Below are 15,603 nucleotides of genomic sequence, written 5' to 3' on the forward strand. Positions count from 1 at the left end.
TAACTCAACAAGCCCTTTTATGAAACCAGCCTCCCACTCGTGCCCCTAACTAGCTCACAAATACTTGTGTATTTACAAGTGGCACGGTAGTACTGGAGACAAGTCCTGACAATAAGACACCCATGGGTAGAGGTAGACTTTGGATTTTCCAGTCGGTACAAAAAAAACATTTCCCCCCTCCTCTGAAAGAAAAAAACAAACAAAACACCAGAAAACTTGCTATCCAGCTCAGTATCCGGCTCTGCTGGATTGCACCCCAGTTCTGCAAGGTGGGAGGAAAGGATTAACTGCTGCCGCTGTCCTGAGCTGTCCGGCGCCCAGAGCTGCGCTGGCCCCTGTGGATCTTCAGATGTTTGGACAAGTGGTCACTGCGGGCAAACTTCTTCTCGCAGGCTACACACTGGTAGGGCTTGACGCCGGAGTGGGAGCGCTTGTGGCGTGAGAGTTCATCCGACCGGGAAAACCTGCCGGTAGAAGGGAAGCACGTTGGGTTCCTTTGGTTGCACGATTACTGCTAGCTAACCTAGGGAAGGACTCATTCCCTGAAGCCACCACGGCCAAGCCAGGAATCAGCAGAAGACATTGTGGGAACTGGGAAGGGGTTAAAAAGGAAGGCCTAGTGAGTAGAGCAGACAGACAGACTCGGGAGACCTAGGTTCAATTCCTACCCCTGCCACAGACTCCCTGTGTGACCTTGGGCAAGTCACTTAGTCTCTAAAAGTATGCCTGCACTAGAAACTCTGCAGCGACACATCTGTAATGTAGACACTTACTACAACAGGGTTCTTCCATTGATGCAGTAACTCCACTGCTCCAAAAGGCACAGCTGCATTGATGGAAGAACTCCTCCATTGATCTAGTGGTGCCTACACTGAGACTTAAGCCAACTTTGCTACATCACACAGCGCATGCCATTTTTCACAGCCCTGAGCGACGTAGTTAAGCTGACCTAACTTTGCAGCACAGATCAGCCCTCAGCTCCCCATCTATAAAACGGGGATAACACATCCCAGTGAGGGAATCCAAAAGTGAGATGCTGGACTACTAATGTGACGTAGGTAAGTACCTAGAGAGAGAGAAATAGCCAGCACCAAAGGGGTAGAATGAAATCTTCTTCTAGGCCAAAGTAATAATACTTGGAATTTGCACAGCGCTTTCCACTTAAGTAGATCAAAGAGCTCATGGGACATTAAAGAAACCTCAGCTCCTTTGTGAAATACGGCACAGGGGTGAGTGCAGTGTGCCTGACGTCCATACAGAACAGGATTCGCAGTTCCTCCTTCCACAACCACAGCACATATCCTGCCATTTCCCCCTTTTGCTATAAGCACATACTGGGCCCAGGTTAATCCCTGGTGTAACCATCAATCACTGACCTGGGCAGAGTGGCACCAGAGATGAATGTGGACGGCTGTGTCCATTTTGTAGCTGGGAACAAAGCAATGGCAGCAGCAAGAATTTCGTCCCAGTTAGGATGGCCTGACTCATGTCTCTGCTCTCTCCCCCGGACTGAGATAATTAGAAATAACGGTACGATTGCCACCGAGCATTTCCAAAGGGATGGTCCATACACAGCCATTCCCGGGACAGGGGACTAGGATGTTTCCTTTAGTCAGACTGTTCCCAGCTAGGAAGACGGGGCAAGTTGAAGAACAGAGATTGTGGCACCTGCCTGCCGGATCAGGAAAATGCGACCCATGGTCTAATACAGCCTCACTTCCTGCCCCATTTCTTTGTTACAATGAAAACGCCTGCACACGAGGGTGTGGAGCTGAACCCCGCTCTGCCACAGTTCAAAGAGCCTGGAAACCCCTGGGGACTGGATGGTTCCAGGGAGTGGTAATGGGACACACTGGTTTGCACCTCTCGCTCACTGCTTTAGAGCCAGAACAGGGCAGCAGTCAGCAAAAAGCCAGTCCTTACCCTCTGCAGCTGTTCAGTGGCCTGGGTCATTTTAGCAATCTCAATCCAGTTCCCTGTGGCCAAGTGTCCACACCATAAAGCCTCCCCTCTCCCCCCCAACTGGCCCTAGTTACTCCCTTGCTGGAAGCGTCAGCAGAGAAGTCAAGGGTTGAATGGGGTCAGTGACAATGAGCTTCTCTCGCGCTTGGAGGCAATTGCTCCAGGGCACAATATCGTCAGCACCGATTTCCCTGATATGGGCACTGGTTTCCCTTTAACGGTGACATCAGGTCCTTTCTCATGAACTATCAACAGCCAGCAGGAGGCACAACTGCTCACCACGATCAGCCTGCGCTAGATTCTGATCGGGGGACAGGTGTCCTGTCCAGTCCCGGAACCAGTGTAAACAGCGAACTCAAAGGGGGAAGGTTGCAAACATCAGTTGCACCGTTCTAGGAAGTTGGAAGTTTCTACACTGAAGCATGTTCGTGAAAGATCCAGATAGCACCGTGATGAGGGCCAAAGGAGTACCCGGACAGATCCACTGACACAGTTCTTTAATATGAAGTGGATCAGGTTAGCCTCTCAAAAACACTCTTTAAGTGCATTCAAATCCCCACCCAATTTCTCCTCCACCCCCCTTTCTTCCACACTGAACTGGGCACACACAAATCCAAATCCCCAGGCACCATCAGCATGATCAAGCTTAGGTTTGGCTCCATCTGCTCGACGAAGCCTCAGAACTGACATGGTATCACCGGGATGCTTCGTGCTGACCAACGTGCAGTGTTCTCCGGTCACACGGAGCACAGGAGAGGATCTACTCCCTAGTCTAGCTCTGAGACGCTGACACGTACGGTAGAAGCATTAGACAAAAGGGTTTTTCCATATGGCTGAAACATACAAAAAGAATGTGGATCAAGAAGCTTCAGTTACACACCAGGCTCAGGATGATAGCATGTCAGTTCACAGCTGGGATGTAAAATGCTGCGCCGGCCGGTCTGTTCTCGGACAACACTACAGAAATTAAACAGATCCCAAGGCAGTCTCCAGACCTTCCCAGAGAAACACCGGCTTATTTTCTAGCGTAACAATGAGCAGCAAATTCCAACATCTCAACTCACTATGGCAAGCAGGACTGGGAGGGAGAATTCGATGATCAGCCCTTGGAGCTATATCTACACTGGGCAGTTTGGCCTCTGTAGCTACTGCTATGTTTGAACACGGGGTAGCCAGCAAAGTGCTGCTCCCACAAGGAGACAGTGGACACCATGTTAGACAGCAAACCGCAACACAATGCAGCAAGCGGCACAATGCCAATGCAATTTCTGGAAGCGGATGCTGAAGTATTGCTTAAGAGATCAGGAAAGCGATTAGCTCCCCTCCAGAGAGCTGTGGTGAGGTTGCACCTAGAAGTATTGCCTGAAACCTGTGGTACGTCAGATTCAGGAAGAGGTCAGCACACTGAAAGGAACGGAGAGAAGAGCAGCAAAAGCGATTAAGGGACTGAGTGGGCTGATTTATGGAGCAGAGGACTGACTATATGTACAACCTGACCCCCCAGAAAAAAGTAAAGGAAAATTTAGGATAAACTTCAAGTTTTTTGGTGGTTTTTTTTTTTTTTTTTAAAACAGTGAGAGCAATTTGATTATTGACTGGTTCCTCAGGGAAGCAATAGGAGACCCAATAGAGGAAACGTTTATAAATGGACAAAGCACAGGAAACTCTGGCAACAATGCTGCACTAACCAGGGAATAGACATGGGCTAACATTTTCAAACACACCTGAGTGACTTAGGAACCAAGCCAGCTAAACCACTTACAATGGGACTTGGGTGTTCTTGAAAATTTAACCTAAATGTCCTTTCTACCCCAGTCCTCCTCAAGCTCTGCTTTCTATAATTCACTGTAAAAACTGAATCATAGAAAAAGGGCAGGATATCTCGAGTTAAATCTTTGCCGCCGTATTAAAAGTTATGATCTCAGTTAAACCACACTCGGCGTACGAAATGACCTAGAGGAGTTCGACAGCTGGGGAAGCCAAGGACTGAAAATTTACAGCTGGAGGTCTGGGATTTGCTATATATTTAGTCTGGGACCAAGTGCCAAAAAAGATTACTAGACTGAAGGGACAGGGACGTTTTAGAATCTGCTCTCTCAAAAGCATCGCAGCTAGCAGAGGAGGCTGTGTAGCTTTGAAGAGCACACAATCCCAGCTATCTAAAAGACAGCCAGCTGAGATAACAAGCAAGATAACAGCTGAGCCAGTGATCTCGCCAATGAACAGGAAAGATGCAAGAAGGTAAGCAGAATTGTGTGATTTTCAAAAGAGGTCCAATCAGTCATCATCTGCCTGGGCCAGAGCCCCAGAATAGGACAGATCTCCAAGGGCTCAGCACCCACAATTAGCTCCCCTGAAAATCCAGACCTAAGCATGCTGGATGCTGAGCTCTCCTGAAAACCTGGTCCCAAATGCGGGGGCTCAACACTTGACCTGTGCTAGCTCATATAAATGCAAGCAAGGGCCAGATCCTGCAGCAGGCAGCAAGTGGCTTGGCTGCCCAGAAGCCCGTGGGAAGGCGACATTGAGCACCAGGCTGCTCTGCTCGCACACCCACCTCCAGCTGCAGTCGGGCCAAGTGCAGGTGTAGGGCTTCTCTCCAGTGTGGCGCCGGAAGTGCGCTTTGAGGTGGGAGCTCTTGGTGTACATCTTGCTGCAGCCAGGGTACGTGCACTTGTGGACACGCAGGACGGAAGGGGAGGCCACCTTGAACTTGGGGGCAGCCTCAACCCCAGGCCTCTGAGCCATGGGCACGGGGGCTATTTTGACGTACTTTTGGTCCAAGACAGTCACGGGGGGCTGGTCGGCCTGAGGGACAGAGGTCAGGCTTTGGCCCTGCACGACCACCACCAACTGGGCCACCCTGACGCTGTCCCCAGAGCTCTGTGGCAGGAGGCTCTCATGGTGCACCTGGACGGGCTGCATCTGGAGGAGAACAGGGATGCTCCCAATACGCACGGACAGGCCCGCGGCACCAGTCATCATCCTGGCCTCGGCCGAGCTCAATGCCTCCCCTTCCAGAGCCATCCTGGGCATAGGCTGCTCCCCAGAACTGCCCAGGTTGATCTCCGACTTGATCCCGAGTTTCCCTCTGATGGGCTGTTTCTCACTCAGCTCGTCCTTGAGGATCTCCATCTTCTCCGTCAGGAACTCCTCAATCTCTTCTAGGGTGGGGATGAAATCACTGGAGGGGTCAGTGCAGAAGTCAGGCAGCTTCAGATGAGCCATGGTGGCTTGGGATTTCTCACCTTCTTTCTTCACCCTGGACGTCAGGAGGCAGGCATCTTCTGAAGGGCTGCTGCTGTGGTGAAGGAGAAAGCTAGAACTACCCAGAGGGTCGGACGCTCCCGCTTCATAGTCTTCTGGCAAAAGGGAGGACGGCATATTCGTCTTACGAGCATCACCACTGCTGTCTAGCCAAGAGGCAACAGTTGAAGTGGCCAGGGGAGCCGAAGCAGGTAGCAGCTCACTGCAATTTACAGAGACCATTTGTTGACCACAGTCCCTTCTGCAGGTGAAGATGTTAAATTGACTGGGTAGGAAGCCTGTTTAACAGTTCAGCCAGGCAGCAGTACAGCAGGTAATCCTGATGCGGGGAAAGCTTTAGCCCACCTGCAAAGGAGTGACACCAAGGAGATTATTTACCGATGCAAACATCTAGGAACAACTGGATCAGTGGTTCTCAACCCAGGGTACGTGTACCCCGGGGGTACAGGCTACATAAAAAGCACGAGTGAACTAAAATTTCATACCAACAATTACTTGTGTATGCTGCTCTGTATACTATACACTGAAATACAAGTACAATATTTACATTCCAGTTGATTTTATAATTATACGGCAAAAATGAGAAAGTAAGCAATTTTTCAGTAATGATGTGCTGTGACACTTTTGTATTTGTATGTCTGATTTTGTAAGCAAGCAGTTTAAGTGAGGTGAAACTTGTAGTACACAAGACAAATCTGACTCCTGAAAGGGGGCCGGAAAGGTTGAGAACCACTGAATTAGATTACACACAAGTCACGGTTGGTTTTTTGTTTTGTTTCTAAATTGCTCTGTTGCTCAAACACACATCCCAGTTATTTTGCATCGAAGACAGTATTCGATATAAGCTTTCTTCCTAGTTCCCATAATTTGCATTAGCCGCCACCTTCACATTCATGAAATATTTCCCTGATAGCACTCGTCTGTTTAAATAATCACTGAGTTGCCAGAGGGGTGGCATTCAATAGCAAATGAGAGGGAGGTGGTTTGCACAGTCCTGATGAGGAGGGGGAGGTGATTCAGGAGATAAAATCTAAGATCTAATTAAAAAGGAGCAGAGAGAGTTTAGAGAGAAAGGAAACCCCTGCTAGAAACATTTGTGAGCTCTTAACTTCCTGGGAGCACGCAAAGGCATGGGATTCTTTCAAAGCTGTCCAAACCAGTTGTGCCAGTCCTTGCTAACACCATCTCCCCAAGTCCCTTACTGTCAGGTACGGCAGATCAGAGGCAAATTCCAGTTCTAGCGAGCCCTGCCTTAAAAATAAAAAAAGCACCTGACTTAGATCAGAAGCTGCCAAGGGCAAAAGGTAGGACAAAGACCCCAAGATTGCTCAAGGCCTTTGGCAACATTGTAAACCTTTCCCGGCATGATTTTGCATCTCTTTCCTGGAGGATTTACAATGAATAGAAGCCAACAGTAGGCCATATCAGCCTTGCCCCATCCCATCTTCAGATCCTTACACTGGGCTTCCAGCTTTCCTCCCACATTAACGCCTCATCTTCACCTTCAAGTCTCTACACAGTCCCACCCCTGCCTATAGCTCTGCTCCCATTTCATCCTCCACCCCTGCTCCCCCTTCTCAATCCCAATCCTTCCCCAGATCTCCTCCTCTTCAGGTTGCTGGCTATGTTTAGAACAGATTCCCACTCTCTGCACACAAGGCATGTTCCTTATTCTCCTTCAATTCTCCCCTTAAAAGCCAGTTCTTCCATGAAACCATCCGGCACTGATCTCCTTGGGGATAGGACAGGGACCAGGGTGCAAAGTCCAGGTGAGTTGACTCTTGTTCTTTAGCCCTCTAACAACAAGGGGAGCTGAGAAGCATAGTCATAGGATAGCAAGGATGGTCCAGTGGTTGGCGCACTAGCCTGGAACTTGACTTGGGAGAACTGAGTTCAAGTCACGGCTCTGCCTGTGAGATCTCGGACAAGTCATTTCCTCTCGCTGTGCCTCAGTTCTCCTTAGCATGGTCCTACTTCACAGGGATACTACCAGGACAGAAACACCAGAAAAGGCTCAGACCAACAAGGCCACCTAAGACAGACACACTCTGGATTTGCCAGGTATGACAGACAGCAACTTGAAGCATTTTTTAGATTTTACATTTTAACTAAAACTCACAGTGTCAATCTACATGGATGACAACATTCAAGAGTTATTAACAGACATGTCATGTAAAAAAAACCAGAGCCAACTTTCACCGAAGCATATTGCTGGACTAGGTTAACTTTTTAAACATTAATAGTTTGTGTTTCTAGAGCACCTTCTGTTTGCAGTGGTGTTATAGCCATCTTGATCCAAGGATATGAGAGAGACAAAGTGGGTGAGGTAATATCTTCAGTCTCTCTCACCAACAGCAGTTGATCCAATAAAAGATGTGACCTCACCCACCTTGTCTCTCCATAGCACCTTTTGTTATGGGAAGATCTAAATGCACTTGAAGCCTTCCAATGACCCTGTGAAGTAGGCAAATATGCTGAATTCACAGATAGACAGCCAAGGCATGAACAGGTAAAGTGATTTGCACAAGGTCACAGAACGGGCAAGAACTGGGAACCAAGCCAAGCCCAGAAGTCCCCATTTCCAATCTCCTGCGCTCATCATTAGAGCACATTCCCTGCCTTTCTTTTTAAAGGATCTAAGTGTCAAAATGGCAAACTACTATAAACTCTTCAGGGACAAGGACTGTAATGTACTATGTTTGTACAGGGTCTAGCACAATGGGACCTCTGAGCCACTGCACAAGAAATGACAAATTATGATACTAAGACACTTGCACCAATAACAACATCAGTGACCAGATAGCAGGTAACAGCCGATCCAGAAATGCCCACAGATACAATAGTCAAGGACTAGTGGGCACACACAGACACCAGCCTGCAAACACTACTCTGCAAAAAGGACAAGGCGATAACTTCTCCCAACTGAATCCCAGGTGTAAGGGGTCCACAAAATAAGTTAGATTTGCACGAGACAAAGGAGAATGATGATTGAAATACGGACTGGGGCTCAGCTCTGGGTTCCACCCCTGGCTCAGCCACACACTTCCCGCGTGATCTTGCAAATCTCTTGACCTGTACCTCAGTGACCTCTGACAAATCACTCCAACCCCTCAGTGCCTGGGTTTGCCCTTGTGCACAAGGGGGCTATAAAACGGTCCTACCGCACCGGGGGTTGCAGGAGTGGTGCGCAAAGTGCTTTCAGAGACCCCCGAATGAGGCAGCGTGTTAGCATTATTTAATGGAGCAGCACAAGCACCGGCTCTAGTGAGTCCCATGAGCTGGAGTCTCACATGACATGCAGGCCCCACAGGCTGTCAGGCTCTCAGAGGGAAAGGGACTCGCTGGAGGAAGCAGCGATCGCAAATGAAGCATGCACACGATCCAAAGGAGCGGCGCCTCCTCGGCCAGCAGCAGCAGCAGCAGCACGCTGCAGCAACCCCAGGCTGGCATGCTGGCCATGCCACTTCCCTGCTGAGCCTGGCCAGTGCCACCCCCCTCATCCATGGCAAGGGGCCCGAAGTCCCTCCCTCCCTCCAGGCACTGCTGACTGGACAGCTCTTCTGTCGGGGAGTTCTCGACAGGGCGCCTCCCAGGAGCGACACGCAGCTGGCCGAGGGAGTTGCAGGCAGCTCGCATTCCGGCATGCCTGCACCGGGACTGCAAGCAGCACAACTCCTGCATGCAGCGGAGCCTGCCTGCCTGCCTGCCGGGGGGGGACGGACTCGCTGGGCAGAAGCGCTCCGCTGGGTCTCCCCGGTGAGGGGGGGGGGGATTCTTTAAAAGCCCTGGCCGCGAGGGAGGTTCCTGCACCCGAGCCCCGCAGCACCACACAACACCACACCACACACGGCTCCCCCCGGCCCGCCACCTCGCCTGGGCAAGCTCGAGGCTGTCCTCCGCCTGCGCGCCGCGCAGCCCGGCGCACTCCCCTTCCCCGCCTCTCGCCGGCCTGGCCCCGCTTCTTCACCCGCAGGGGGGCGGGCGGACGGAGGGAGGCGGCGAGCCCAGCGCCCGGGGCAGGGAGCGGAGCAGCGGCTCCGGCCGGAGACCCCCCACCTACCCACCCACGTGGCGAGGCGCTACTCCCGGCCGTGCCTGCAGCGCAGCGCAGCGCAGCGCGCCGCCCCTCCCAGCGCAGCGCAGCGCAGCGACGCCGCCCCTCCTCCCCGCGCCGGCCGGGCCGGGCCGGGGGTGCAGAGCTCCGGCTCTCGCAGGCCGGCTGCACGGGGGGGGCGGGGGTCAGCGCAGTCCCGCGGCCCGCCTGGGGAGCGGGGTCAGCTGCGGGGAACCCCCCGGGGAACCCCCGCCGGCTTGGCTTGGCTGTAATGCACCCACGGGCTGGAAGAAGCGCAACCCCCTAGACGCCCCTTACCCGCCGGCTGCTCCCTTCCATGCTGGCCTGGCACCGCCGGCGCTGCCCGCTCACATGACACCGGCCGGCCCCGGGAAGCTCCAGCCGGAGCCGCCCCGCCCCGCCGAGGGCTCGGCTCGCTCCCCGCAGCCCCATTGGTGCGCGGCCGCTGGGGCTCGCCTGGCCCGCGGCCGGCCTGGGCGCAGCCTGTGCGGGGCAGAGACGGGACCCTCCTCTCGGCTGGGCGCTACTCACCGGGAGGGGAAAGGGGGGGGGGTGAGTCAAGGGGTCATTAATAAAAAATAGGGTCATCACCCCCCCCCCGGGAATTAGTGGGGTCTGCTCACTAATCATCACACGGACTAATTAAGGGCGGCAGCGCAATAATCCGCCGGATGAGAAATGCCATAATCCCAGCAGCCGGGAGGCTACGATTAATTAACAGTTCAGAGCTAATTGTGAACACCCAGCCGGTGACACTGGTGACAGACAATGCCTCTAACTCGAGGATAACAATGAAGAGGCTAATTAAGGAACACTGGCTAATGAAGTATAACAATATGGTCATTAAGGGACAAGACCTGAGGTACTGGTTCTCTACCCGCCCAGTAAGGACAGGTGGGGACAGCTAACAGCCAGTTTTACAAAGGTATTTGTGGGGTCATTTTCAAAAGCACCAAGGTGCCTCACTCCCATTTTCAATGCCACTGGGCATTTTCAGGCACCTCAAAATACCTTTACAAGTCTGGTCCCAAGTGCTGGGGGCACAGGCTGTTGCAGAGTCACAGCCCTGGAGGATTAAAGAGGGGAGGCAGGCACTCCGTAGCCCAACCCCCCTTTGGTGTGATTTTATTGTTTGAACAGAAGTCCCTAAGAATAGGATCAATCCATAGGAGCATTAGGATCCAGGTCCAGCAGTCCATGATCATTATAAGATATAATAATGGTTCATAACAACATTCTTTGTGAAGGCATGTTGGGGATACACAGATTTCACTCCACTGGGCATTTCTATAGCATCCTCCATCAAAGCGCAGACAAGAAGATCCTCTGCACTGGAGCAGTTTTGTACACGTGCTAGGGCTGAATGTGTGAGAGAGGAATTCCTCCTACTCCAAAGAGACCTTAAATCAGAGACATAAGGAACAGGCAAGGCCAGGAATTTAAGGGGGTGGGGATTTTCAAAGGCACAAATGGCAGTGAGATGCAGTGACTTTCAATGGGAGGATGGCACCTATCTACCATGTGTACCCATGAAACTCCCTCACTTAGGGCTGATGGGATGCTAAGAAAGCAGGGCTCAGTATTTTAGCACCCTAGGTCACTGCCTCTTAGTCTGTGGTAGCCTGCCTATGCACACACGCACAGTCTTCAGCTAACAATATGTACGCAGCTCTGGGAATCTTATCTACAGGCATCCGTGCCCGCCAGCTGGTGAGTTGTACTGTAGTGTAAAGGCAACTCAGCTTCATCCCTGCCCTTGAGTAGGTCTGGCATACAGGCACCGAAGGGAAGTGGTGCATATGCACGTGTTAGCACATGACAGCAGCTGCAGTAGTGGTGGGTTTGGTTACAGAGGAAACATGGTCAAACTCCACCATGGTAAGGAATGTATGAACCACACTCCAGAGTGGCCTGTGGTGGCTGATATATAAAACACAAACAACAAAGGTGGATCCTGAACTGAAAGTTTCTAGGGGGAGACCTTTTCCAGCCTTAGTACCAAACTCAGTATACTGGAGATCTGAGAGAACTATTCTTTCGTTCGGGCACTGTATTCTTCTTTACTTCCTTTGCTTTCCTTTGCTGTGCAGTATTGTCATGCAATGTTAAACAGCTGCAACCTTCTACCCCCCAAGGGGCAGCATTTTACTGGGTAGCAAAATGATTCCTCTATATAAGTAAAGCTTGTAACATGCTATGGGATCCTTCAGGAGGAAAGGTACTCTAAAAATAGAGCAGTCAGTTATTAATGTATGTAGTAATATGTTGCAGTTACATAGACTCTTTGATCCAAAGATCTCCCAGCACTTTATACATGTTTCCTAGGGGATTTAGATACCCACGTCCTGTTGATTAATGGGCTCCCAAGTCCCCTAGATGACATGACTTTGAAAATCCCATGCCTAATTAATTAATTAGAGATGGGTCCCAACACTAACCGCCCAAATCTGAATGGTCCCCCCTTGATGGGAAGATCCAGATCCAAACTTTGTTCCAAGTATTTTGAATTTATACATAGCAGTATTCACAACAGGGTCTACAAGGGCTTCACAGAAGTAGGCACTGTTATCCCCATTTGACAGATGGGTAAAAGGAGCACAGAGGAGTGAAATGACTTGTTAAGGTAACACAATGAATGAGTGACAGAGCGAGACATAGAAGGAGGGGTCCCAGTTGCTCCTCTCCAATATTTACTCTGCTGGGCTGGGGCTTGTTTTACAGGGTTTTATTTCCCATAGTCCCTTCTATAGCTTCCTTGGCTTTTCACTTGTTTCCATCTGGTTAGAGACTGTAAGGCCCAGATCCTCAATGATAATTCATTTTGATGAACGTTAGGAGCCTAAATACCATGGAGGATCTGGACCTAATTTCCTTTTTTCTTAAAAAAAAAAAAAAAAAAAAAGAAAGCAATGTGCAATGTGGGAATTTAAAAAAATTCTGCAGCTGACACACGGGTTTTGAGAACCTCAGCCAAGTGCCAACATGTGGGAGCACTGGCCATATCCCATGTCTAGAAAGCTGTTGCAGTAGACTCCTGCCTACTCCTGGCTAGTGTTGGCTGTGCCACCCTGCACCTCTACGAATAGCATGTTCCTCAACCCACCCTCGTGACACCTTCGTCCTTTCTTCTCCCAATGGCATGACCCAGCATGTTGTCTCGTGGCAGCCTACAAGCCTGCGCTGACTTGTACCCTGGTTTATCAGATTACCACGCTGGTTCTGAGGAGATGCATGCTTTGACTGCTCTCCTGCCGTTTACCAGTGTTCCATTTCTTCCTTTAATTTATGCTGGGAACAGCCCAGCTTTCTCCAACAGTCAAAGATCAAGTTCTAGCAGGTAGGAACAATCATGGCTCCTGCTGATATGGATGTCGAAACAGTCTTTACTTTAATAAGACTTCACTGGCAGGACAAAGCTACACAAGTGCTGCCAGCGTGTAAAGACTCTGCAGGTCCCTGTCAGAGGTAGATAGGGCTTTCTCAAGACCGGGGTTTTGGGTTTGAGCCTTTGTGTCCATTCCAGACCCTGGGAAATACTTCTCTCCTTTATCACATGGATTCCACATCCATTCCTCTCATGGGTTCAGACTGTGCTTGGTGCCTCCCATTTTCCACCTCTACTTTAGAGCAATTGATTCTGCATTTGTTGAGGGTGTCGCATGTTTCCCTGTAGTGATGTAACCTTCGAGCATGATCTGTGCATGGAACTGCAGTCGCCTACCTTGTTGCTTTGGATTTGTGCTTCCCAATGGCCTGTACGCTGGTGTTGATCTAATGCTGTAAGCCTTTCTTGGGCGCTTGCTCCACAGCTCAGGTGATTAGATCTTTGAGACTTGGGAGCGAGGATATATGAGAAGATGAAGCTTTCATTTTGATTTAACTTTTTTATCCTCCAGTGCTTTGATTTTGCCTGTATCATTGTAACTGCTAACAAATTTGGGCCCTGCACTTCACTCTTCTACCACCGAGAGGGTTGAAACATACCGTCAGATCATTTAATTGGATAGCTGTATCCATTGGATGTTTCAAACGAGCCTAAAGATAGATAGGCATCCGAATCCTTTTGAATTTTAATTACCTTAGGCTCCTTTGAAAAATTAATGGTTTGTGCAAAGTGTCAAAAGCACAGAGCTATTTCTTTTCCTGGGTTTTGCTGGTGGTGGTCACATATGGCTCTATTATTTTATTAAGGATGCTACAGCATAGTTGCTGGTGTTGTTTTGAGGCCATCTCTGCTTCTGTGTATTAGGAGAATGAGTCCAGCTGCCCTTATTCCAGAAAAGCATCCAGCTTGGAAGGTAAAGCTAAATAATTTTAAAAGGGCTCCCTGCATGCGTTCAGAGCTGTGTTTCTGCACTTTGTTTTATCTATGATCTGGACTACATGAGTCCCTGAGTTGGGGTTTTTCTTTAGGTCTTGCATTGTCAGTGTATGTCTAAAGAAGGTTGGTAATTTTTACAAGTGTAATTGTTTTTTAATGGTTTGCCTTGAATCATTTTCCCACCTATTAGATTCCTTTGGGTAAGTCTCAGCCATGTTCTGTGCCGATTTTATCATGTGAATTGTTTGGCTAACAAAGCCAACCTTTGTATCGGTTTTGAATTTTGCCCCAGTGTGCTAGAAGGAACTGGAATCGACTATGCCTTCATTTTGTGCTAATTTCTACAGCCTCTGCCCTGTTCTTTTCTGAAACACAGATGAGGCAGGTGATTTTCTGCACATGTACCAGGAGAGGGCACCACAAGTTGCCATCAATAAAGCAGCTAGGCAATTTATGGCACTAAATCAATGCTGCATGAGCAGAGCCCAGGCTTTTTTACACCTTAGCCTCCTTTATGAATGCAGCTTCACAGGCTGAAGGGACCAAAAAAAAAATACATTCTATCATCCGTGGAGAAAATCCCATACCCAGCCAATGTGGCCCCCCCAGAAGCAACCCACTGCCCCTTACTCTCCTTGGACATTGGCACCCAGGGCTGGATTTAACAGCAGGAGTAGCCATCAACCTCCTGCTGCTTTGGCTCACTCATGAACATCACACGTTGCCCCTGAAGCAGCTGACCTGTTACTCCCCATGCGGCCTATGGACCACCTACATCCGACGGCAGGGCAGCCCTATATGGACTTGAAGGAAGGCCAAGCCTTCTCTGGTGACTCTGCACTGGGTGGAATTTCACCCCCTATGTGTTTTCTTGTGCTCTGTGAAACAGATGTTGCATGCAGGGCTGGACCCTGACAGTTGTTGCATCCAGTCCTGCAGGCCCTTATTACTGAAAGCCATATGTACTGACATGGGCAGTCCCCTGCAGCCTACTCCCTGCACTCAGCGCTACACCCAGCTGATTTAGGGCTAAACAGGCCCTACCCGACGAGGCACGTATCTGTATCTTTAGATGCCTGGATACCTTGGAACATTGGGCCCTAAAATGATTTTTCAGAAGAGAAAGCATCAACCTTGAAATCTAGTTAAATTGAAAAACCAAAATCAAACACATGAACCAAGACCCTGTTTAGAAGCAATTGCCATAGTCTGGGTCCCCCTGACAATGGTAACGACTTTCCAATCCCGTTTGTGTTTCTTTAAAATGACCTCCTTTCTTCCAGTGCTATGTGGAAGGTGCACACGAATGACAGAGGAAACCGAACACAGTGCAAAAGCACACAGACTAGAAAGGAATCATTTTTCCTCCAAGCTCTGAGAACAACGCAGGGATTGCTGTTAATACTTTAACTAGAAGAGTTATTTTTAAGAGGACAAGATTTAAAAAAAAAAAAAAGGAGGGGGGGGGCTTCCAGGGTGAAATATGTTCAAGCTGAACTAGATTCTGCTCTCATTTACTGCAGTGAACATGCAAAGCAACTGGATCACAGCCAGTGGCATTAGTCCAGATTTACTCTCCGGTAACAGAGATCAGTTTGCTCCTGAAATGTTTTCATGGCATTTAAAAAAAAAAAATGAATGAATCTTTTAATTTTGGAATTGGGGAAGGTGGCTGATCACTTGGTGAAGGCAAATGCTGTTGTGGCTCTTCTATCGATTCACCGGGAGAACCGCACACAAGTCGCCGTGCCTCAGTTTCCCCATCTGTAAATAGGGGCCAGGCAGTACTTCGCCACCTTGCAGGGATTGTGTGAGGATTCACGGATGAGTGCTCCTTCCGAGGCAACACAAAGGCACATTACAGCGCCACCGAGGCTGCATTCGGGTAAAGCGGTGGTTATCTTACCATTAGCCTGGTCTTCCCTCCCCTTCCTGGTACATCACATCAGCAGGGAGACTCTTACCCCATCATGCCAGC

At 49.8% G+C, this 15,603-nt stretch overlaps 1 protein-coding gene across 1 annotated transcript; it reads right to left on the minus strand.

Moving 5' to 3' along the window:
• LOC137142410 (Krueppel-like factor 15) lies at positions 1-9,830 on the minus strand. Its single transcript, XM_067531775.1, has 3 exons — positions 9,602-9,830; positions 4,520-5,574; positions 1-464 (listed from the first exon to the last, which is right to left on the minus strand). Exons 2-3 carry the CDS (start codon positions 5,449-5,451, stop codon positions 284-286), a joined length of 1,113 nt encoding a protein of 370 aa, XP_067387876.1. The 5' UTR covers positions 5,452-5,574; positions 9,602-9,830; the 3' UTR covers positions 1-283.
• Between the last annotated feature and the right edge of the window lie 5,773 nt (positions 9,831-15,603).

This window comes from Emydura macquarii, unplaced genomic scaffold, assembly GCF_026122565.2.
Source record: "Emydura macquarii macquarii isolate MOO-44397 ecotype Brisbane River unplaced genomic scaffold, CSIRO-AGI_Emac_v2 contig_3220, whole genome shotgun sequence".
NCBI classification, from domain to species: Eukaryota; Metazoa; Chordata; order Testudines; family Chelidae; genus Emydura; species Emydura macquarii.

Bases quoted from the DNA above. Each gene is read 5' to 3' on its own strand.
- LOC137142410 (XM_067531775.1), bottom strand. From the start codon at position 5,451: ATGGTCTCTGTAAATTGCAGTGAGCTGCTACCTGCTTCGGCTCCCCTG. The intron at 465-4,519 runs GTGGGTGTGCGA...TTCTACCGGCAG, and splicing joins TGGCCCGACTGCAGCTGGAG to GTTTTCCCGGTCGGATGAAC.